Below are 22999 nucleotides of genomic sequence, written 5' to 3'. Positions count from 1 at the left end.
CACACAAGCACACACACACATGGACTATTTGAACGAGAGGGTATGAAATAGGAAACTGTTGCCTGAGCTTTAACAGCTTTGTGCTGATGAATTAACACAAGCCACAGAGTTACGGTTACTTTGCATAGCCCCAGGTTCGCTTATAGCAGCTCCCCAGACACTCAGGACGACCTGTTCATTACAGCCTTCTCCCCGGGGGAAGGGGTCATGGCTCCAGCCGTTATTCTCCTCCTTCATTATCACAGAGACCAGAAAGCTCACATTACACTGTACATGGAAGATTTCTGTTGGGTTAAGCGCCAGTGTCCCAAAGTTTGCCCGGGCGTACAAGGATCAGGAATGCGTGGCCTGTGTGCACACAGAATCTGGCATGCTGACATTTTCCTTTTCTCCACTCCTTCCCAGAAGACTCCCTCGACACTCTCTCTCGTTTCACTTCTTTTAACTTCCTGACAGGAAGGAAATCTCAGGGGCGAGAGGTGCATCTCCCCTCGCCTCTCCCTCCCCTCCCTCCCGCTGTTCTTCATTAGTGTGCGAAAGTCGGTGCAAGTTTGGATCAGTTATTTCAGGCTGGCCAGAACCCGTCTTTGTCAGAATAATCCTCCATCGCCGCCTGGGGCTGAAACCCAAGCCGGCTCTTGATATAGACCCATGGTCAGCACTGGCTCTGATATAGGATTCTAGCACCTGAACACTCGCAAGCCTCCCACCCAACATGGGACCTGCTGAACCTGCTCACCCCTCTGATGTACGCAGACACACACCCGCCCTCATGATCCCCTCGTATGATCTCTCACTCACTTTTGCTCTTTTCTCTTTGTCCATCCATCTCCCTCTAATTTCTATGTAGAGCACTAAGAACCCACATTTACATATGATCTCATTTATGCCCTGCTTTGTCTGCATCCATCAACCACTGCAATGCATTTGTTTACTCGTGACCTGTCTTAGCCCAGCCTTAAAAGAGACTCTGCAGAAACTAGAAACTTTGTCTATCACTCAGTCAGTCTGTCAGGCTGTTTACTTCGATCTATTTGCGTCGTGATTTGCTCCTGGCCTGGTTCACCTCGGTGAGGCATGATAAAACTCTATGAAGACAGGAGAGGTGGTTTCCCTCTTCTGGTTGCGTTGGAGAAGGAGCCACGGCTCCTCAGAGACCAATGACTAATCGCCCTCTTCGTCAGTCCTCTCTTCTCTTTTCTCACATTCTCCCTCTCTTTTTCATTTTCACACAAATACACGAGGTCATAAAAAATCCCATTGAAGAGTCACGGACGTTATCAGCTCCAAGGCAATCCAGTCGTGTGATGGAGCGATACAGAGCGTGCAAAGTCACTTCCAATCTCAGCTCTGCAACGCAGGCCTCTGGAGGTGGAAGTGTAGCATGGCCTGCAGGAGATGATTGTGGGTTTTCTGTGTGTGCGTGGGTGTGCTGCAATCTATTGAATATAATTTATTAATAGAGCTCATGTATATTTAAGTATAAGTCCAATTGCTTTTTGATTATTCTCATGGAACACTTTTGCCTGCTAGTGCATGCACTTAAAGGCCTTGAGGACCAGAAACAAACATTAGGTTTTCTTTCTCTCTCTCTCTCACACACACACACACACGAGTACCTGCACATGTGAAAGCAAACATGGAAAGTTACGTATCATACACACGTTGCCTTTGACAGAAGAGCAGCACAATGCCATAGAAACCCGCACATACAAACACACAAAGGAAACCATGTACGACTCGTCATCCATGAAATGGATGGCCTCATCTATAGCCCTGCAGGGAGCATGTGACTGCCACTGGAATCCCCCTTTCATCCATGAACAGAGCCTGAACAACGCGGTGTCCCTGCAGAGGCATGAGGGCCCTCGGTGGTGCCGTGTGCTGGCCTTTTCAAACTGACCCCAGGCCCGCTGTGGAGCTTTGGAGAGAGGGAAAGTTTTGGGTGACAGAGAGGGAAACAAAGAGATTAAGGGAAATGTGAAAGTCATGCAAAAACAAGGAAAACTTTCAAAGTTAAAGTTAAAAATGTGGTAAAGAGACTAGAGAAATCAGGAATGACCTGCTGTTAAGTTCATTCTTTCTTTTGAGGTTAGTGGGACAGCCATTTGTTAGCTTATGTGAGAGTCGCTCTCACGTTTTCGTCACATGGACATTCCTGTTCCCCCTCTTGCCCCCCAATAAACAAGAGACCGTTTGATGATAGAGGACGATTATTTAGCCTACTTCTGTTGCCAGCTCGTCTTCTGCCCTGCTCGGCTGTAAAGAATGCCCTAATTTCAATTCCACGCCTCTAACGAACAGCCACACACATACTGTAAACACTCACCCACACTTCTCTTTTCCACTCATGTATTTGTAGCTCTCTCTGTCTCTTGTTTCTTTCTCACATTTGCGTGCATGCACAGGTCTGATTCTGCTGACCCAGTGGCACGGGGCAGCAGGATGCTCCAGTTCTCCTGCACAGAGAGAGTCTCTGCAGTTATCGGTGCTTTGGCACAACACTGACTTCCTCACAGACACAACAACGTCATGCTGCTTTTTCTCTCCATGATTCACTCCAGGCCACTGACCCAGTCTTGGAGAGAAGGTACAAACACAATCATTTACTCATACAGGCATTTGAATGTTTCTGTTTGTCATTTGACACAAACAAAAGAGACCAGTCTGACGGGCGGTTATGATGGCCTACAATATGATTGGGCTTATGAAATGCCTTTCATGGATATGTATGTATAGTGAATGGCTACACTGTAAACATGGCTTTCTTATCTAGTCATATATGAGAGTGTATGTGTTTGTGTAAAATGAGTACATATATCTGAAGGTCTATCAGTCCTTGACGGATAGACAGAAACGACACACTAGAGGTTTATGCTTTTGTGTTCAATTCAATTAAACTTCCTGTGTCTGTGTGTTAAATCATTACTGTTTCAGTGACAACAAACCTCTTCTCTTCTCTGTATGTCAAGAAATCTGGTGCTTCACTCCCAGTCTGTCATGGCTGTCTGCTCTCCCCTCTGTCCCATCCGTAATTTCTGATCATTTTTCATGTTTTAATTTTGCTTTCTTGCTGAGGCTTGGATGCAAAAATCAACACCACTCTTGTGTCTGTCGCTAAATATAGGACTACAGCCAGCAGCTGGTTTACTTAGCTTACTTAGCATGGTAACAACTATATTTTTGAACAGATTAAACAAATGAGATTATGGCGCTTTAATTTGCGAGTATTCACAGATTTTGTTAGCAGGCTAAATAATAGTGCAGTAACTGCTGCTGGCAGTAGCTTCAGATTTATCATACAGGCATTAGAGCGGTGTCAAGCTTCTGATTTAACCCAAAGACAAATTGAGCATATAACCCAAAATGTCAAACTATTCCTTTAAAAGGATTTAGGCCTACTAGGAGTAGCTGTGAACTGGTATAGTTGAAGTCACTAGAAAAATCCAAAATTATATACAGAAAATGTAATGGTAATGTTATTATTAATAACAGAATATCCTAATACAATACTGAAGTATAATCAAACATTCTTCTCATGTTCTCCAAGCTTCAGCTATCCATATTTTTTGTCTCTCTCTGTCTCTCTCCCTCCCTGGGGAGGCCCTTGTAATCCAATAATCCATTTTAATCCAAACTGAGATTACATGAGGTAAAAGAGCCACTTTGTACATTAGTTTATGTTTGCGTATGTTGAATGAGTGCTCACTAGCACGACTTTCTGTATTTCTGTGTGTGCATGTGTATTAATATGTTTGCATGCAGGTGTATGTGTTGTGCGGGGAGGAGGGTTCATAATGTGCTGGTCAGTCCTTAATGAGCAGCTGTTCCCTGCAGCCTCCTCTTGCTTCTTCATCCCTTCCCTCTGTTCTCTGCATTAGTTGAGGTCAGTCCAGTGCTCTTTAATCCTGCTAGTCTGATCCCCATCACGTTTCACCTCCTACACTCAGCCTACTGCCCCACTGCCCCTGCATGTATGCTCGGCTCGCATCACCACAGACCACATACTCCTCAGTTTACTGGCAACGTGACACATGTAACACAGACCTACCTGGCATACCTGTAACACTGCCTCCACCCTGCAAACAGCACACTCACTCGGCTTTTATCAATCTCACATCATTAAGAACAGACAGCTCGGATAGGGCCCTGGAAGACAACTCAGTTTAATCATCATCCTCTCTGGTCTCGTCAGTCATCACACAGCTGAGAGAAATCCGCCATGAATTACTATTGGACTGGCGGTCATGTGTTCCTAGAGTCCCGTGCAGCTGCAATGCTCCACTCCACACTATATTTAAGCTGCCCAGCTGGCACTACCACCCCGTCACCCTCCTCCTCCCCCCTCACCCGCCACAGATGCACACACGCGCACACCCACATAGATGTGTGTGCATGTGCGGGGCTGGTATGATGGTCCGCTGCCTCTACTATGCCCTTGTACGGTTGTATGACCCACAGACCAGCATGCCCCACTGGTGTAGATTTCCATTCCGGGAGCCCGCTCCTCAAACATATAGTCCCCTCATCCAATATGGTGTCCTGTCACGTCTTATGTCTACTAGCTACAGCTAACGCACAGTACACGTGGATACGTGGATGTACTGTGGACGTGGACGTGAAGCCATGCCATATTCACATAAGCAACATAAATAGACATCACTATGGGCCCTCAGTCTATACTGCCCATACAGTATACACATAATACTGCACTGCGTGCCTCACGTTTCCAGTGTACATTTCACCAACTGACAGGATTAGTAACATTAAGCCCTGAACTCTTGAACTTGGGTCTTAATGCACTGTCAGGCCTCACTCTGCTTTGTTTTGTATTCATCTGTGAGTTCAAATCTTGACTCTGACCTTGATTTTGTGCGCCACGCGACCAACGTGAGGAAAGTTTCATCCCACTAATACATGTACACAGGATCCCAGGCACCCGTGGGACAACGATGGGTGTTCAAGCAAAAGTTTGACATTTTGGGAAATACGCTCATTAGCCCTCATGTGAACAGTCAAGGAGCCAGGTATATTAAGAAGTGCTTGTCGGATGGTCAGATAGCACGTTTCCCTCCTCTCTCTCTCTGATGGCTGGCTTTTCACGCCACCTGTTTTGTGTTTTGCCGTTGGGAATATCTGTACATACTTTTGATTTTTAATGTGGCTGACACATTGTACTAATAATGAACTAGCATAAACCAGCCCTTAGATTAGAGGAATGATACCACTCTCATGTCTTTTACAGTAAATATAAGGTTACAATCAACTTCCAAGCTAGTTAGCTTAGCATAAAGCCTGGAAACGTGGAGACAGCTTACCGAGCTCAGTCCGAACTAAATCTGGGAGGTTGTGTTCTGCAATTATCTGGCTGTTGAGCAGCAGCCAGGCAAAACAGCACAGATTTTTTTTGTTTTTTTATTGTGTTAATTAGTGAGTTTTAAAGATGGCAGGCGGCAGATTTTGTTAGCGTCGGACAGACTATATCCCAGACTATTTGTGCAAAGCTAAGCTGCCTGTAGCCTATGTTGAACAGACAAATATGAGAGTAGAATCAATCATCTGAGCTAACTCTCCACCAATAAGCGTATTTCCCCAAAGATCGAGCGACTCCTTTAACACTGGAGGCAGGAAAGTAAAAACTCAGTAAAGACTCAAAAAAGCCATTGCGCATCTTCCTTTAGCACTTTCAGCCTTTAATGGTCTCAGTAGTTCTGTGATGTTTCACAAAGCAGCCAGTTTTCCTCTAAACTCCATGCTCCAGGTCTTTATATAGCACAGAGTATCTGTGTTCAGTCACCAGTAAAACACAAACATTAACGCAGTGCAGAATGACTGAATTATTGATGCTCAGCTGATGGGCCGTGTTCAAACGTTTCCTCAGTCTCCCTGAGAGTATGTGTGGGGGAGTGTGTCAGACACAAAACCAGACAGGGAGATGGAGGATAAAGGAGAATCCACCATGCAACGTATGATCACCATTTTGGCTGCCAAAAGAAAACCTTCCTCTCCTCTCTTCTCCTCTCCTCTCAGTCTTCTATCTGTCAGTAGCAGACGGAAACTGGCTCTCCACACTCTGCCATGGAAAAAGCTCTTAGGACAACAATTCACCCAGCAGCTGCTACAAAGGAGAGAGGGCTGGATGAGAAAAAGGACATCGGAGAGAATGAGGGCAATGACCCCCCCCCTAACCCCCACCCTCCACACACAAACATTTAAACATATATATAGATGTCTACTGTGTACACTAGTGGTGCCACCCTGTCCTGCAAACATTGCCATATAATGTACTGTTAATACACTTATACCTTCAGGGAACATTTCAATGGAGCTTTTGTCCCTTGAGACAGAGTAATACAGTGTGTCGTCCTCAAACTAGATTAACTATAATCAGCATTGAATTGACTTACCAAGTAGCCACTGCAGTAGAGGTCTGGCTATTGTGAGAGCATTCAAAGTACAGATGGCCTGACTAGAGCACGCTAAATCGTTGTTCTTGTTGACCAACAGTAGCACAAACTGGCAGTTTCACAGAACTTTGGTTGAATGACACGGGTTTATATTGAATTTTATACTTGGAAAGCAGTTTCAGTAAAAGTACAAACAAGACGAAGCATGTGACAGAAACTGATGAGTCTGTGTTTACTCTGTGCACCTAACCCAAACACAGACACAGTACATGAGCTTGTGCCGTGTACGTAGACACAAACACACACACATGTACAGCCACAAACTCAGACGAGCAAGCAAGCAGCAGACATTTACATGTTCTTTTTGCTTCTTCTTATTTCCTTAACAAGTGCAATCTACAATCTACATATACCCCGACCCCCCCAGTTAATGTGAGGTAATGGGAATGTCATCGCTGACCTGAGCCCCAAGAAGGAGGGAAGAATTAGAAGTAGCTTAGCAACAAGGGCCAAGGTTCACACCAGCGGATGACTGTCTCCCAAACTCCAAATATTCCCCGCTAAAGGTTGTCCTGTTTTCTGTGTGAAACCTGAAACCAACCATAAATATCCCATTTACCCAGCAACAGAAAGGTTGTGACAACAGCGTCCAGACTGTAGCTGCCTTACCAGACAATGGGAGTCCACACTGGCTCACCACAGTCCCACTATGTTGGTCACAGATACACAGATACCACTTGCAGCATCGCAGTGGCGAAGCTGCCGCCTCATCACGGTGACATGCTTAAAGTGGACAGTCTTGGGTCACGCTGCTCATCAGAACACACAGTGACCTTGGGAGTGGATGTGTGTGTGAGGGGGACTGTGGGACACTAATATGTGGCCAAAAGAGAGAGGAGGCGGCAGGATAGTATCTTACAGTAAACTGTGTTTTTATGACGTCTTCTTGATGACAGTTGTTGGGCACTTCTGAGTGAAGGAGCCGTTTATGGCTACCAGTGGTAATGACTGCATATAAGGACATACACTCTATCTTCTCCTCCCTTTCATCACAGAGGCCAAGCCAAGAACATGAGAACCGGCATAGAAACATAATACAGACAGCACTAGATAGATTCCCATAGTTATTCTTATTCTTTTATATCTTATCTTAATGCCTTATTATGTCTTACGTAAAGCACTTTGAGTGGCCATGTTTTTGAAAGGTGTGATAAAAATTGCCTTACGCTGAAGTGAATAGAAGAGAAAATAGGGACCAGACAGTATGAAGATGCAGGAGGAGAGATGCATCAGATGTTATCTATGAGAAAGTGTTTGTTTCTTTATGGCTCCAAAAGTGATAAGAAGGTGTAAATAGCAGGATTGTTGTTTTGTACGTGCAAAACGTGAAACCCTGAACTGAATGTTTTATGATAAATATATTCATCCACCTCTTCATTTTAAACACTCGCTGAAACACAGACTGTGGAAAAAGCTCAGCCTCCGCTGGGCTTTTGAGTAGGTAGGTTTACAGATATTGCAAAATGATTGCTTTGATGTGCCCTTGGAGCTTCTTCACTGAGTGTTGCTGTGCAGACCTGCTACCTTGAGGCTATATGAGTACTGGAAAGACAAAACCATAAAAACACATGCGAACTTACTCACACATAAACACACGCACATATAGAGAAACAGACAGTCAGATTCATCTCTGTAGACAGGGGATGAGTCATCCTCTATTCCAGTCCCAACTGTGACCCAGCCGGGTCATGTAAACAAGACAAGGAAACTGAAAACCTAAATATGGGGACTACATATGCAGGCAGTAGATACAGTAACTGTAGGAACAGGCTGGGAGCTGAAGTCTCAACCAGTAAGATGAAGTTAAAGGCTCAACAAAATGCCTTTTACAGAAAAAAATATAGACTTTAGACTTTAGACTTTTCTTTATTTGATCCCCCATAGGGGGAAATTCTCATGTTACAGCAGCAACAATAGAACAGGGAGAGTGAAAAGAAGCAATAGTAAAAGAAAAAATAGCAATAGCAAAATAAATATAAATATAAATATATGGCTGTGATGAAATAAATATTTACACTATGGGATATTTACACTTTGGTTCAGAAGTCACACAGCATGCACACATGCACAGCTCTTCTGCTCTGCCGTCTGTGTGGAATGTAGATTGGTGGGTTGGGTGGGCAAATGTTCCTGGAGCACAACCCCACCTCTCCCAACGATCTGCATCTGTTCAGCCTGTATAGACATGTGCTCAGCTGTGCATTTGTGTGTGTGACTAGTGTACGCTCAGCTGTGAGTGTGTCATTGTGTGCATATGAGTAAGGAACAGTAGGTTGTAGTCTGCTTTTGTGCATGTGGGTACATGTGTTGTCTCCCTTTCTGTGTGTGTTTGTGTGGGTGTGCAACCAGGGGGGTGGGGGACTAATGTGGCATTCTCCTGCTGCTTCCATCGCCTGGTTCGTACCTCAGCTGTCCCAGTGGACCGGGGCCAGACGACACACATAGCTCTGGTGTGTGTCTGCACTCTGTGACCCAGGTCTGTGTGTGTTTATAGTTGTTTGTGCGTTTGATTGTGTTGTCTATTCCGACATCAAGCTTGTGTAAATGAAGCAGAGGAGTTGTTGAGTCACTGTTCTGGTTGATGCTTCAGCCCAGACGACACCAGTTCCTCTTCTGGATCATGACACAGTTTGCAGCGAGATCGAACAAACCACATTTTTTCATAACAGACAAATATGTGAACAAACAATTATATGAGCACTGGCAGCCCTCAGGGAAATCCTTCGAGTTTCCAAAGACGCATCCCTAAGTACAGGTTGAGTAAGTCTGCTGTCACATTTAAAAAACACAGTACAAAGTTCAAGTTTGTATTTTTGTGACAGACACTTTTGAAGCCTTTATGGATGAAGCTAAATACACCTTAACATATCTGAACAATGATGCAGATTTATGTTCTTAAACTGAAAACTTAAACTTGAAAGATTTGAAGGGGCTTGTTTGTTTTTGGTTACATCATGTAGAAACGACGCCTGCGCAATGACAAAGAGCTACTAGAGGGTCTGTAGATGACAAAAAGCATCTGTTTTGGTCCTAGTTATGCTCCAAGGCAAAGCCAAACTGCCAAAACAGTTGTTTTACTAATAAAAACTAAACTAATAAAATTAAAAAAAAATCTAATTAAAAGGGTAGTTCACCTGAATTACCAAAAACAGTCTTGATTTTATTTGCTTGAGTTGTGACAGACTGTTTCTTCAGTATGGAGTAACTCCATTTAATAATGTTCCTAGTATTTATGCTTTCCAGTGTCACTGTAACGCTGTTTATGGAGAGAATAGAATAATAGAAGAACAGAATAGAGAAGAATAGAGAGCCTCCTTCAACAACTGGATGGATAAAAGCAATACAATCTGCATTCTGCATGGATAGACAGAGAGGTTAGGAGAGGAGAGGAGAGGAGAGGAGAATTGGAGTCAGTGTGCCAAAGAGGATGTAGTGGTATGTGGTATTAGACCATTAGACCATATGGTCAGAAGGTGACTGGATTGGCGTCTAATGGGATTGATCTAATCTGCTTTTACAATAATAGAAAGAGAAGCAGAGAGAAAGACAGAATCATTTAGATTTAGAAAACATCAACAAAGTCGTGTACTTGGCACGGTTTTAAGAGGAAGCCATGAACATATGGTTGAAAAATGTTTTACACAAACTCCAAAGATCTGATCTGCCATATCAGAATAGAATATCCTCTCTGTCTCCTCTCATACATCATCTCCTTGCTGTTATCATAATATTTTGACTAAGCACCTGATGATGAACTGATGAGGAATAATGTCACTTTACAAAGCATCACTCGTACTTTCAACATCATCTGGCTTTAAACGTGGGTCCAGTTCCCCCACACATCACCAACCACCTGTTCACTCACTGAAAATCTACCTCTTGCTCATCACCTTCTGTAGGTGATGTTGCCCAGCCGGTTCCTCCTCCTCCTCCTCCTCCTCCTCCAGTTGCGTGTATACCTGACTTTTTCTTCCCTCAGGGCACCAGCCTGCGAGTGTAAACACCAATGAATCATCACTCTGCCGTCATTCTTACCGGATAGTCACCCTTAGTCTGTTCCCACTCTTTTCCTTTGTGTCTGGTTGTGTTCGTATACATGTACATCAGTTCTGTTACCCATACAGAGAGGACACAGGACTGATTGGTTGGTATGAGGTGTAGGAGCAAAGCAGAGGCACATCTTGAGGAGGTGGAAAGTACTTTTATAGATACTAGATACTGAAATAATCTTGGAAAAACAAGATAAACGTGGAATGATTTGATTACAAGAAGCCCCTCCTAAATGTGGAGGTGGACTTTTAAAAAACAGTTTTGGTTATCGACCTAACTTGGAGCCAGAGTCCCTGCTTGAAGAGTCAGCGAACTCAATCCATGTCAAGTTCTCTCGAAACTTCCCTTGGGTGACATTGCTGAGCACCTGGGCTCACTTACTAACTGGAAGTGACATCACACACCCATCAGACCCGTTTCGCTTGTCACAGCAATGTAGATGCAGCTGCAGATATAAATTAGCAACTATTGTTGACACTTCATTAGCTTGTGGTAAACAAAGCGTTAACTATCCTTAATTTTATCGGCTGAAGCTTTGTACAGAAAATTCCACCGGAAGCAAACTGCAAAATTATTTGACAGTAAAAAGTAAGTGTGGCTTCGCACTTCTAAATATATTTTGACCTAGATGACTGGGAATCTTCACACACGTTGCACTATCTAGTGTCTATTCTTTCTTTCTCGTGACTGCCCGTGGAAGTGCATAATAACAGAGCAGTGTCAGTATCACACGCTGCCTTGAAGTTTTGTCACAGGCCACTGACTCATTGGTGCCCCAGTGTACTCTGAATCTGCAACCTAATCGCAGAATGAAATCCAATTCACTTCATAGTGATTCACCATACTGGCTGAACCAGGACTTGTGTTTCATAACACAGACCAGGTGTCAAATAGCAAAAACAGCACTGTAACCACTGATTACGAGAGCGTCAGGTTAGGCGACAAATGAAATGGAAAAAAAGGGAGCGTTTTTTTTTGGTTTCATAATGTCAAAATGTGTGTTTCAAACCAGAAATCAACCCAAAGCAGCACTTTTCAGTTAATAATAATTTTTATTTTCCTTAGAAAAAGAAACTATCACAACTTCATTTGGTTACTGTACAGTTTCTCTTCTCATAGTCACTCAGTCTGATAACAGGTTGTGATTTCATGCTGGAACACCAAACACCCTCATACTAACGCACACCACTAGTACAACATGACAGTATACAGCTTTCTCTTTTTCCGCTTTTCGCATTTTACATCCTCTGATATTCTGGACTGAATAGCAATAGAAACCACTTCTATAAAAAAAATGGAGACAGAGTAGAAATCCCTGACAGTTTCGCTTAGGAAACGAGGGACGAGAGAAAGAACTCTTTGAGCGGTGTGGTCCATACAACATGCACCTGACGTGTTTCTGTGTGTGTGTGCGTGCGTGCGTTTTTGGACAGCACCATGATTCACTATATATGTGTGAGTTTAAGAGGTTCCCTGCCCTACATGAGACAGAGTGAGAAAAACGAGAGAGAGGAGAGAGACGGTGGGGGGAGGAGAGAGAAATCTAGGTCAGATTGTGGAGCATGCAGACCCCCTTTGCAGGCGCTCTGGTATACGCGCTCTCTCGCTCTCTGTGGACAGAACCGCGTGCATGTTCATCCACAGTCGGGACAGGGGACTGTAAGTGGAACACAGTTAATATAAAATTAAGGGATGTATCAAGTATGTCTCCCTGAGAAACACTTCTTTCTCCAGTACCATAAAAACCTTTCTTTGTCACTGGCCCATCCTGTCAACTCTTCTACACCTCCCCCTGAAGGAAAAAAAAAAAAAAAAAAAAAATCTTGGCTCACAATAAACATACCGCCCTTCATTTTTATCCCATGATCTCTCTCACCTTGCACTATTCTTCCCTCAGGAATAATGCACCACTGCCAACAATCAAAGCAGCCAATTAGGGGCATGGGCAGGTGACATTCACACAAACTTTAACTTCCCAAAGCCAACTTTCCACCCTACAGGTGTGTATGTGCAATGACTTGCAGCCCTCCTTCTCTCTCTATATATATACACACACATTATATCAGTTTATGTGAGCCGGCCTCACGCAGACCAGTTTGTGAAGTACCGAGTGTGACGGTGACACCTTTGTGACAGTTCGAGTGGAGCTACTGTCCTCCCCACCCCCCCTCTTTAAACTCAAACGGGGGTTGGGAGGAGGAAGGGGCTGTAAATAGGTTGTCCTGCGCCCTCTCAATGTCTCCCACAGTAGCACCACAAAGCTAAAGCACACACACACACACCAACGACACATACTGAGCCGACATGCAAGCACCAGGGATCAGGAAAGGTAGAAAAAGAGCACAGTTAGAAAAGACAAAGAGGTGAAGACTTATTGCTAAAAAAAAATGTTTTCCTAATTATTCACTACATAATGCTGACCCCTCATCACCTGTGTGAAGGCATTCATGTTGGATACATGAGGGATAACTGTGTCAGCGTGTGCAGGGCCCAAATCAATACAGCGTGATTCCTTCTGATTCTATTGAATTATGGTGGCTGAACAAATCTTTGCTTGATGACTCTAACCTGATAAGAGTAATCTCTGTAGCCCTTTTCAAGTCTCACTCATATAAACACTTCCCAAGAAAGGATGGTGTCCTCTGAGTGTCAAAAAAGAGTGTGAAGTGAGGCAAGTGACAGTGCAGGTGTGCTTGAGTGTGTTTTGCTAAAACACAACACTCACGTGAGAACACACGCAGGTTAAAAACATTTGCTCATTTACGAAGCTGTCCACTCACGCCAGGGAGTTGTTTTTAAAAAGCATTATCTAAATCAAACCTCATCGATGGCTGTATGCAGAAACTCCACAGCCGCTCAAGGAAATCCTCTGTATAAAAACTTTTTTAAATTGTTTCTTTTATTGTCTCTCTCTGTTCAGCTAATATTAAAAACCAGGAACTGGGGTGTCGACACCTCTCAGTAGAAAACAAATAAAAGAACAACCAAACGAGTTTTAAAACCTAGGCTCCACTTTCTCCGGCACTCTGACTCCTCCTGAGAAGTGCAGAGGAGGAAGAAGTGGAAGGAGAGAGGAGATTACGGGACTCTCTCTCTCTATGAGACAAGTTTGGGTAGGACCGTGCGAAGAGGTATGGCCTCCCCTGAGTCTCCCATCATGTTGCTCCTCAGTTTGTTGTTGGCAGCTGTGGTGCCTAAGCCAGGCCCCCCTTTGGCCAGGATAGAGGGGAAGGAGGTGCTGTGGTGCTCGGGGAGCCGTTTCACCGTGGCCCCTTGGCTCTTATCGGTCCCAGGTAGGGGCTTGGGTAGGCGACGATACAGCCATGGGTGTCTGAGGGCCTGGCTAGGGGTGAGACGAGACGAGGGGTCCCAGTCCAAACACTTCTTTATGAAGTCAGTAAAGGTGGGGTCCTCGCAGCCCTTGAGAGCAGCGCTCCACTCCTTGCTACCCGGAGGACCTCTCATCTTGCCGCGGCGGGAGCGAGACCCCGTCAGTACGGTGGCCCCCGTGGGCAGGGTGTTGGCTCCGCAGTAGCGAGGGTGACCCTTGGAGTTGATGAAGTTCTTTGCCCGTTTCGCCTGCTCCAAGACCTTCTGCGGAGGCATGCCCAACAGCTCCATCACGCAAGCCAGCTGGTCGCCCTCGTCCTCGCCTGGGAACAGGGGGTATCCGGTCAGCAGCTCAGCCAGTATGCAGCCGAAGCTCCACATATCGATAGGAAGGCCGTAACGTGAACCAAGGATCACCTCTGGAGCTCGGTAGAAACGAGACTGGATGTAGGTGTACACCCGCTGGTGTTCAAAACAGCTGGAGCCAAAGTCAATCACCTGGCAGAGACGGGAAAGGAAAATTATGAGTCAACATCAAATATTTTGCTTGTTCACAACTTTGCATGCTACCCTATGACTGTGCCGGGCGTCCTACCTTGATGCCACTGCGTCCCTGCTGTTTGAGCAGGATGTTCTCCGGCTTGAGGTCACAGTGGATGATTCTGTGCCTGCTCAGGGCCTCCAGGCACTGCAGGATGGAGTGTGCAAACTTCCTAACCAGAGGCAGGCTGAAGCCCTGGAACTTGTTGCGCTTGATAAGCTCATACAAGTTCATGCTCAGCAGCTCAAAGGTCATGCAGATGTGGTTGCGGAAGGTGAAGTTTTCAAGCATGTGCACCACATTCATGGTGCCGTTTCGATCCTGTTTGCGCAGGTGCTCCAAGATGCGGATCTCCTCCTGCGCCTGTCGGTGGAAACGCTTCTCGTTACGCACCATTTTCAGAGCCAGGTGCTGCTGCAGTTTGTGGTCATATACCTTAGCCACCTGGCCAAAGCTACCTTTACCAATAATCTAAAGAGGGCAAAAAGAGAGGGAAATAAAAAAATTGGGTTAGCTAAAGATCAGAGGGGGACAACAGTTAATGTAATTATGACAGCCAACAAACACGTAACGATATCAAATGTTGTATCTGACCTTGAGGAACTCGTAGCGGTAAGCCAAGTGGTCATGGGGCACATGAATGTATCCTCCCTGCTCGTCGTCATAGCCACAGTTGTTGTTGCCTCCCGCTACGGCAGGCCTCTTCTTGGCGTTGGGTCCCACAAAGTAGATGTCTGGGTAGGAGTGGACCTCTGTCTGCTCCAGGGTGGTCAGCTGGGATCGGTACAGTCTCAGAGCCTGGTCTGGAGTGAGAGGGCCGCACACCTTCCCACCATTCCCTGTTCCGTGTGGACCGGAGGATTCACTAGAGCCCTTACTGGATTCAGTGCTGTGGCAAACAAGACAGAACATGGAGATGAACAGTTGATTTGGTGTGCAAATCACTTTCAAATGGGGCTATCTAACCGACTTTGAAAGACGTTTAGAAGTTTGTTTGGTGTCCTCGTGTGGATATGTTTCTCACCTGTCTGCACTGTGCTCCTTGGACAGGCTGGAGACCGGGGCAGATTTGCTGGGCGTCTGACCAGTGGTCCCGCTGTTCTGAGTGGTTGCTGTGGTTATGGCATTGATCTTCCGGTTGTTGGTGGAGTCTTCATACAGGTACTTGACCTTCAGCTGGCCACCTCGCACAGTCACCTGATCCCTCATTACAGCCTTGCTACTGACAACCTATAGGAGAAAGAGGACAGACAGAGAGGTAGACAATGGACAAAAAAAACTATTAGAAAATGCATTTGGTAAACAGTCTACTGCAGATTATTCTGTCTTTGAACAGGGTCTAAATGTTGTAATTCATTGTGCAGAAGACATGTAGTTTATTGTGCTGTATAAATGTATCCAATTGAGTGAAAAGAGGCCCTCTTTGTTTTTGAGTGTGTGTCTACAGACTAGTGACACATTCTACACAACACAGGCCACTTGTAGCCTGCAAGACCTCAAATGACAGGCAATTAAATTGCAGCCATGCACAAAACATTTCTTTCTTTGTCGATATATAAATATATAGTTAATGAGTCTTTAAATGACATTTTGCAAGCAAAGAAGAGGGACAGCAGGAAGAGAGAGATTCGTGACAAACTCGTGATTCATACCACAAACAAAAAGTAGAATGTACAACAATTTGGTAGATCTAGGTCGGGTTTTGTTTGGTGTAGATCTAAATATCAACAGCTATCTTCAGAGTCAGGGGGAATAAGCATTAGCAGAAGTGCAGCAAAAAGTAGGTGAACCTGCACAACTGGATCTGTATCCAGTCTTGTAGGAAATTCAGAATAACAGGCCTACCCCAAGCTCATAGCTCACTGACCCACACCCATGCCTACTTGTTTGTTAGCTGTAAGTAATTAGGTAAAAGGTATGAGCAATCTTTGGCCCAGCATTGCAATAATCTTTTCATCTGTAAAATCCACCATTTAACTCCTTGAATTAAATATGCCATTGTCACTAAAACCTACAACATGGCCGTTTAACAGTAGATTAGCACGAATGACGGAACAAAAGCCATTAAATTCCAACTGGGCAGAGTGGACTACATTTGTACCTGGATTAAACAATCTCTGGATATTTTCTAATCTGTTCTGCACATGTCTGCCCACAAACTTTCAAAATGACAGATCGACCTTTGCCTGGGATGAAGTGTAAGGTTAGAAGAGTTTCAGGAGTGCTAGCCGTGCTCTCGCTTGCCAGTAAACAGCTTCGTTTCAGCAACCCCAGGAATTCATTCCTCTCTCCCTCTCTTCTCTCCCTCACCAGCGGAAAGAACCCTCCACAAGATTATGGAGCACAAGGGAAATGACAGTCATTAAAGCTAGATTATACTCTTCAAATGTAGAAGCAGTGTGGCTGTTAATAAGACACGCCGACATAAACACAGCGTGGCCCTTCCTATATACAGACACACTGCAGAGGCTTATTTACTGGGACTGTCTAGCTGTCTCCCGTTCACATGAGCACTTCTTAGTTAGATGGGAGTGTGGTTTTACTCATCGGAGCGAGAGGAGATTTTGGACTAATGTTTTCTTTCCTCTCATTAGACACTATGCTGCCCCGCAGAGCTTCTGGCTTCAGCTTGTACACACAGCTGAGCAGGTCTGTGGCCGAACCCATGTCAGCTGATAAAGAAAACAAGGAAATGTATATTAAAAGCAGGTGTTGACACGTTCTATTGAAAGACTCTACTTGGAGTGTGTTTGTGTTGTAAGTTTGAGTCCTAAAATAGTGTTGGAATGCAGGATGAGTTTCCATACATGTAACCATATAGTCTTAACTCATTACAGCAGTCCTACTGCTGACCCTGGGTTCCATGCAGCTGTTGTCCCAAAGCTCCACTACAAACACAATGAATGTCATTGATTGAGCCCCTTCACCCACACACACTGGCATAAAAATCAAAGCTTTCTACAAGTAGAGCACCGGCTGTGATGGATTATTGATCGACCAGACGGGGGGCGCAATTTAAAAAAAAAACATTTTTAAAAAAGTGGACAGTATTAGGAATGAAAACAATAGGTTGTGAATCTTCTTTACCACCTGGTAATGTTGACGGTGGAGAGTCCTCTGTGTGCAAATCTGCATGGTGCAACAGATGGGGAAGAGCTAATCTCTTTCCTGTTAGGGATACACCTAAGTATGCTTTACTCCGTCTCTCAAGCACACACTGGCAGGGTTGAACTACAACTACACACGCGTAGACGTTTGTCACACGCATTGGCAAATCATGTTCAAACAGAAATACGCATTAGGTCACAGACAAAACTAAACTGATGTCTGTAGTAGTGTTGAGCCGGGATGAATGTTGTATTACAACTCCAAACTAATTTTATTAGAGCGTCATTTCCTCAAACAAACAACAGGGATGACATCAGTTTATTACTTTAATAAAACAGGAGGCAAGACCGAGCAATGCACGATTAGCAGAACCAGGACGAGCTTCTGTCAGTCACATTCAAGAGAGAATATTACATCTCTGAGCATGACACAAAACACAAAAGAATAGGAACAGGACCAGAATAGGAAAAAAACTAGGCCTAACCTCTGTGCAAGCCCGCTGATGGTGGATTTACATGAGTTAGAAGAAGGGGAGTGGGGGGAGAATGTTGATTGGTTGATTTTGTTTGTGGGTCACATTTTCAAGCCCAATAAATCTTTACAATATATCAAAGCAGCCTTTTTCCTCTTGCCTGGTATGGGAGGCTGTGGAGTGTTGTTTGCTTGCCTGTGTGCATTTTCTGCCAAAGGGGCTTTTTATAAGTTGCAACATAGCAGAAAGGTACCTCACTAGGGCTGCAGCTGACATTTCTTTAGTGTTGATCTATCAGTCGTTTTTTAAATTTATTTTACTCAATGTAAAGTGATATCTCAAATATATGCATCTTGTCTGACAGCAGTCCAAAATGGTACGCAAAGATATGAAACTAAGAAAGCAGCAAATATATCTACTAGCATATCTATCAGCAAAAAGCTACTTATAATGGTATATGGGTCAATCCACTGAAGCCTGTGAACAGCATTACATGAAAGGGTTACTGGTATCCCCATAAATACGCATGACTACACGCGGACCTGCAGATCAAAAGTGGCGTGTGACTGGTTCTTCCGTCAAGTCACTTGTCCGAGCAGATGTGGGCCGTCGGGTACCAAACTAATGAAAAACCATACAGTGTGCCAATATACTGTACATTGGCAAATTTGCATCCTGAGAACAGTGAGGTGCTCTGCAAGACTTCACGGGGCTGGTAACTGTTGTTGGATCTCTAGATTTACTTTGGCTGGCAGCACAAAATGGCTACTTCACTTCAGCTAATGCGCCTCAGTCATGAGAACTGCTCTCTGTAACATGAATTATCATATCCACTCAGGCTCACATGATCACGTGTGATTCTCATTTGAAGGGAATAAAAGTTTGACTGAATTACACAGGTTTGAGATGCGAAATAAGATTCCCACCCTCCAAAGCAGGACTGAGGAAAGAAGGAGGGGTGCTGCTGTCATGAATGGGAAAAGGGCTGAATGGGGAATCTCTCTCTGAGGAACAGGATGTCTGGAGACAGCGTGTGCTTCAGCACAGGAAATACGGCTTTACTGGCTTTGTGCGTGTGTGCGCGTACTTACTGTGTGTTTGGGCATAGGGGGCAGGCCAGACGGACTGTTTGTATCCGCTTCGTCTTTAAGGATGTGGTCTGTCCTCATGTACGAGTCATACAGACCATCTCCGTGCCGTGCTGAAAGAACAAAATCAAACAAATAAATCAGTGTGACAATGTGGGAATTGTCAGATTTGCAATACAGATACAATCAGGGATAAAGGCTGAGGATGACGCTCAGATGCAACGTCTACAGAATGCAATCTAATCTCCACCGCGGCACAGACAATCCCCTGTTTGTTCAAACCAGGTAAAGTCCCATTGATTATTTCATCAATCAACCTCACAGTTCCAACGGCTACCTTGAAACTAAATACACAGTTTGGTGTGGCCCGACAAATCCCTCGAGCGAACCTCAGCAGGACAGCCCCACAAACACTGGTCTGTGTAGACCAGTGGGGATGCACATTGTCTGCCACAACATCCTAACCCACATTTATTGTGAAAAGGCCATTATTAGCAGATACATCCATTGTATCTATTGTGTCCAATACATTGTACCCAAGGCCAGAGCTCCAACCTGACCAGCTTAGATAGGGCTTAGGGTCCCAGATCGCTAGCGCTGCAAGTGGTATTATTGGCCTAATAGGGGTAACAGATGCTTCTGTGACGACAGCATCTTTCCGCCTGCCCATCTGTCCATTCAGGCCGAGTCATGTCGCGCACACACCAGGTGTGCTCAGAAATAGAGCTCATACGCACGGATGCGGGTGCGTGTCATTCAATAGTTCTGTGTGTGGGCGCTCACCTCAGTGGCATAGCGCCAAACACCTAATGTGAGACGACATGGACAGAGTAGATGGACGAGAGGAGCATTTGGGACTGTAGGAGGAAGCCAGTTACTCAAATGACAAACCTCCATAAGCCAGCTGTTCCTCTTGACAGTCATTTAGTTTACCCACAAGTAGCCACTTCAGTAGTATTAAACTGGCAGTATTAAGCTCTGATAGCTTGAAAGGAGTCTGAGTTTCCAGTTAGCATAAGCTATTTATGTCGCAATTGTATTGGGTTAGCTTATTAGCAAAAGCCCAAAACTGTGGCAGGTTTGGTGTTCTCTCTGATTAGCCCTGGGGAGTGTTGTAACCATGTGCAGGTGCGTCAGAGCCGTGTCCCTAGCTCGTCAACAGACCAGCTCCGGGACAGATTAGACCTGCTGCCTGGATACAGATGCATTAGACCTGCAGAGCACAGCAAACAGAGGCATTAGGGCTCCACACACAATATTAGCAAGTACAGACCCCATTAGCCCTCTGCAAACTCCTAATCACTCAGCGGGGGCTCAGCACTTTCTGTACTGCATCTGACTTTGTTGTCCGAGCAAACTTTCCCAAGGGGAAAAAAAAATAAACAGAGCGCAAAACTTCTATGTAACCAAACATCCAGCCTACTACGTCCAGCTGGCACTCAGCTCTCCGCGGTGTGAAAAACCTCCCTCTGCACAGCAAAGGGTAGAGAACAAGGTTCAAGGGAGTGGGAGCAGGGTGAAGTCACAGCTATTTGTCCCCTTCTTCCTGGTATCCTGGACAAAGTGACTCCTCACAGACAACACGCACAACGTGGGGAAACCTTCATTTGCCTGAGGCTTTGAAGGCAATGCCACACACTGTACATTTAACTACATGCAAGCAGAGGCACACAAAGAGGAGGTCAGTGCAAATAAACACACAACAACACCACCAATGGCAACAAGAGGAAAATGTAAAAGTGAAAAAGCAGGAGACATAAACATCAAGGCTTATCAAACTTTGATAAGACAATTAATGCTTACAGGGACATAAAAACAACGAGGAGTTTCCTGGACTGTCATCCAAAACACTCACGGACACAAGTCCCGTGGTGGATGTGGAGATGCAAAGCAAAAGAAAACATGTTTACAAGCTGCATCTTGTGAAAAAAAAGAAAGAAAAGCCCACTGCATCGTGGCATGAGCAACATCTGTCCGCTGTCTGTCCACTCAATGACACCACTTGATATTCAAGCCGAGAGACAAAATGTGTGGATCAGAGCCACTTCAGTCACAAGATATCTCTGTAAATGCCGAGAAGATGAAAGCAAAGCCACAGACACTGGCTGCCATGCTGGCACTGCCTCGTTTAAACGCTGAATCTGCACTTAAACAACAAAAACTCGGAGGTATTTCGACATTTAGAAACAAAAGAGTGCAGCACTTTGTTGTGGTTACCTGTTGCTATTGGGCCCTCTGGTTTTCTGCTTATTATCATCATGATTGCACTGAAAATGTGATGCCAGCATCCGAGGTGGGGGAAAAAAAGTGGAAAACAAAGCTTCAAACTAGACTCAGGTAGCAAACTTGGCTAACAGCATTTATAACTTAGCTGCTTGTAGCAATGAAAAGCAAAACAAAGTGGGAGTCCAGGGGCGCTTGAGTTGTGGTTTTCGGGCTGAACTCATTCAAGTTATTTTCTCCCCAGAGTTATTTAGCCTCCCTCTTGGCTTTGACAGTAATTTATCCTCGTTTTTATTAAAACCACGGCGTCGTGGGTGCCCTCGCCCCGGCTAACATTAGCCTTGGCTGCAGTTTGAAAAACCTGAGCAGGCGCTGGCGGTGGGGGTCGTTTCCCTCAGTTAGCTAGCCAGCTAGCTCGCACTGCCACAAAAACACTCGTCCGCCCGAGAGCCGCTCCCTCTGTTAAAAATAGTTTGAGTCCAAATGTTACAGCTCGGTGCTCTGACCCGTGTGCCCCTCGCCTTTCTCTGTCGGTGCAGTGAGTCGATCCAGAGCACCATTCCCGTGCTTAGTCCCTTTGTAGTTAGCAAACATGCGATGCTAGCACTCGCCGGAGCCCCAGGATCGTGTCCACCTTCGGGGCAGCTCCGGGCAACTGGGCTCGTCTCCGGGGATGGCTAGCCGAAGCAGGCTAGCTCGCTAGCTGTATTCAAGCCCCATGTCGGGTGCAGGGACAGCCGGGACATCACCTTCGCAGAAAAGCTCCACCTGCACTCGGTGCAATAAAGCGGCAGTGTTTAATCCGTCTTCTCTGCAGCAGGAGTATCTTATTCGGCGCAGCTGTGTGTTGTTGCTAAGGGCGTCTTCACTGAGCCTGGAGCCAGCAGGCAAACACAGGGAGGGAGCGGGGCGGCGCTTAGCGAGCGGCCGGACCGCAGGCACGGGAGCGCCCCCCAGCGGCGGACCGGAGCTCTGCATGAGTGTGCTCAGGCAACATACTGTAAATATGGCCCATTATAAACCTCACATAAAACTTCTGTAAAACTGGACAATGGTGCCTTATTTATATATATTTTAACGTCAGGTTTTAATTTAACAATGTGCATTTTGTAACAATGTGCAACTGAGCTCATTTTAACTGGTTTCACTGATTGACTTTACTGTCTCACTGACTTTTATTATTCATTATTTGTCCATTTTATTGATTGTCAATTGATTGTGTGAGCTACTGGACACATGAATTTCTATCTATCTATCTATCTATCTATCTATCTATCTATCTATCTATCTATCTATCTATCTATCTATCTATCTGTCTGTCTCTCTGTCTCTCTGTCTGTCTGTCTGTCTGTCTGTCTGTACTGACTATAAAGCGGGAATTCTATAACTGCTCTGTAATCATCAGTAAAATATTTCATAATGTTCCACCAAACAAAGCATCTGATAAGTGGTAGCATTTTTTAAAATCCAAATGTTTGTGCAAGTGCCAAATATTTTACAGAGGGGCAAGTTAATCAAGGCTCAACCAAGTCTTTTTTTAGGAAAAGCGCCAAAAATCCACTGGTTCTGACTTTCTATGAGGACGTTGATGGTTTTCTTATTTCACCTTGGCCTTTAGGAGATTGTTCTGGGCATTTTTTTACACATTATTTCGAAGAATATATTGAATAATAAAAATAATGAAACTAATCAGCAGTTGCAGCCCAAGGGCTAATAAGAC

At 44.9% G+C, this 22999-nt stretch overlaps 1 protein-coding gene and 1 long non-coding RNA gene across 2 annotated transcripts; one reads left to right on the top strand and one right to left on the bottom strand.

Annotated features, from left to right (window-relative positions):
- Positions 1 to 11558: 11558 nt before the first annotated feature.
- On the bottom strand, positions 11559 to 22141 carry dyrk3 (dual specificity tyrosine phosphorylation regulated kinase 3). The gene is made up of 6 exons (XM_070852126.1): positions 21274 to 22141; positions 19060 to 19169; positions 15413 to 15618; positions 14983 to 15277; positions 14443 to 14859; positions 11559 to 14345 (listed from the first exon to the last, which is right to left on the bottom strand). The coding sequence occupies exons 1-6, from the start codon at positions 21314 to 21316 to the stop codon at positions 13614 to 13616; spliced, it is 1803 nt and encodes a 600-aa protein (XP_070708227.1). The 5' UTR covers positions 21317 to 22141; the 3' UTR covers positions 11559 to 13613.
- Positions 15111 to 17119, top strand: LOC139220138 (uncharacterized). Its single transcript, XR_011585750.1, has 3 exons — positions 15111 to 15320; positions 15439 to 15549; positions 16983 to 17119. It is a non-coding gene; the product is annotated as an uncharacterized lncRNA (long non-coding RNA).
- Positions 22142 to 22999: the final 858 nt, after the last annotated feature.

Source organism: Pempheris klunzingeri, chromosome 2, assembly GCF_042242105.1.
Source record: "Pempheris klunzingeri isolate RE-2024b chromosome 2, fPemKlu1.hap1, whole genome shotgun sequence".
In the NCBI taxonomy this organism is placed as follows: domain Eukaryota; kingdom Metazoa; phylum Chordata; class Actinopteri; order Acropomatiformes; family Pempheridae; genus Pempheris; species Pempheris klunzingeri.
The sequence above is the reverse complement of the archived record's forward strand: the minus strand, read 5'-3'. Positions and strand labels throughout refer to the sequence as shown.

Excerpts from the sequence above, each read along its gene's own strand:
- dyrk3 (XM_070852126.1), bottom strand. The coding sequence starts at position 21,316 with ATGATGATAATAAGCAGAAAACCAGAGGGCCCAATAGCAACAG. Across the intron at positions 14,860-14,982 it reads ACCGCTACGAGTTCCTCAAG|ATTATTGGTAAAGGTAGCTT; the intron begins GTCAGATACAAC and ends TGCCCTCTTTAG. Across the intron at positions 14,346-14,442 it reads AGGGACGCAGTGGCATCAAG|GTGATTGACTTTGGCTCCAG; the intron begins GTAGGACGCCCG and ends CGTCTCTGCCAG.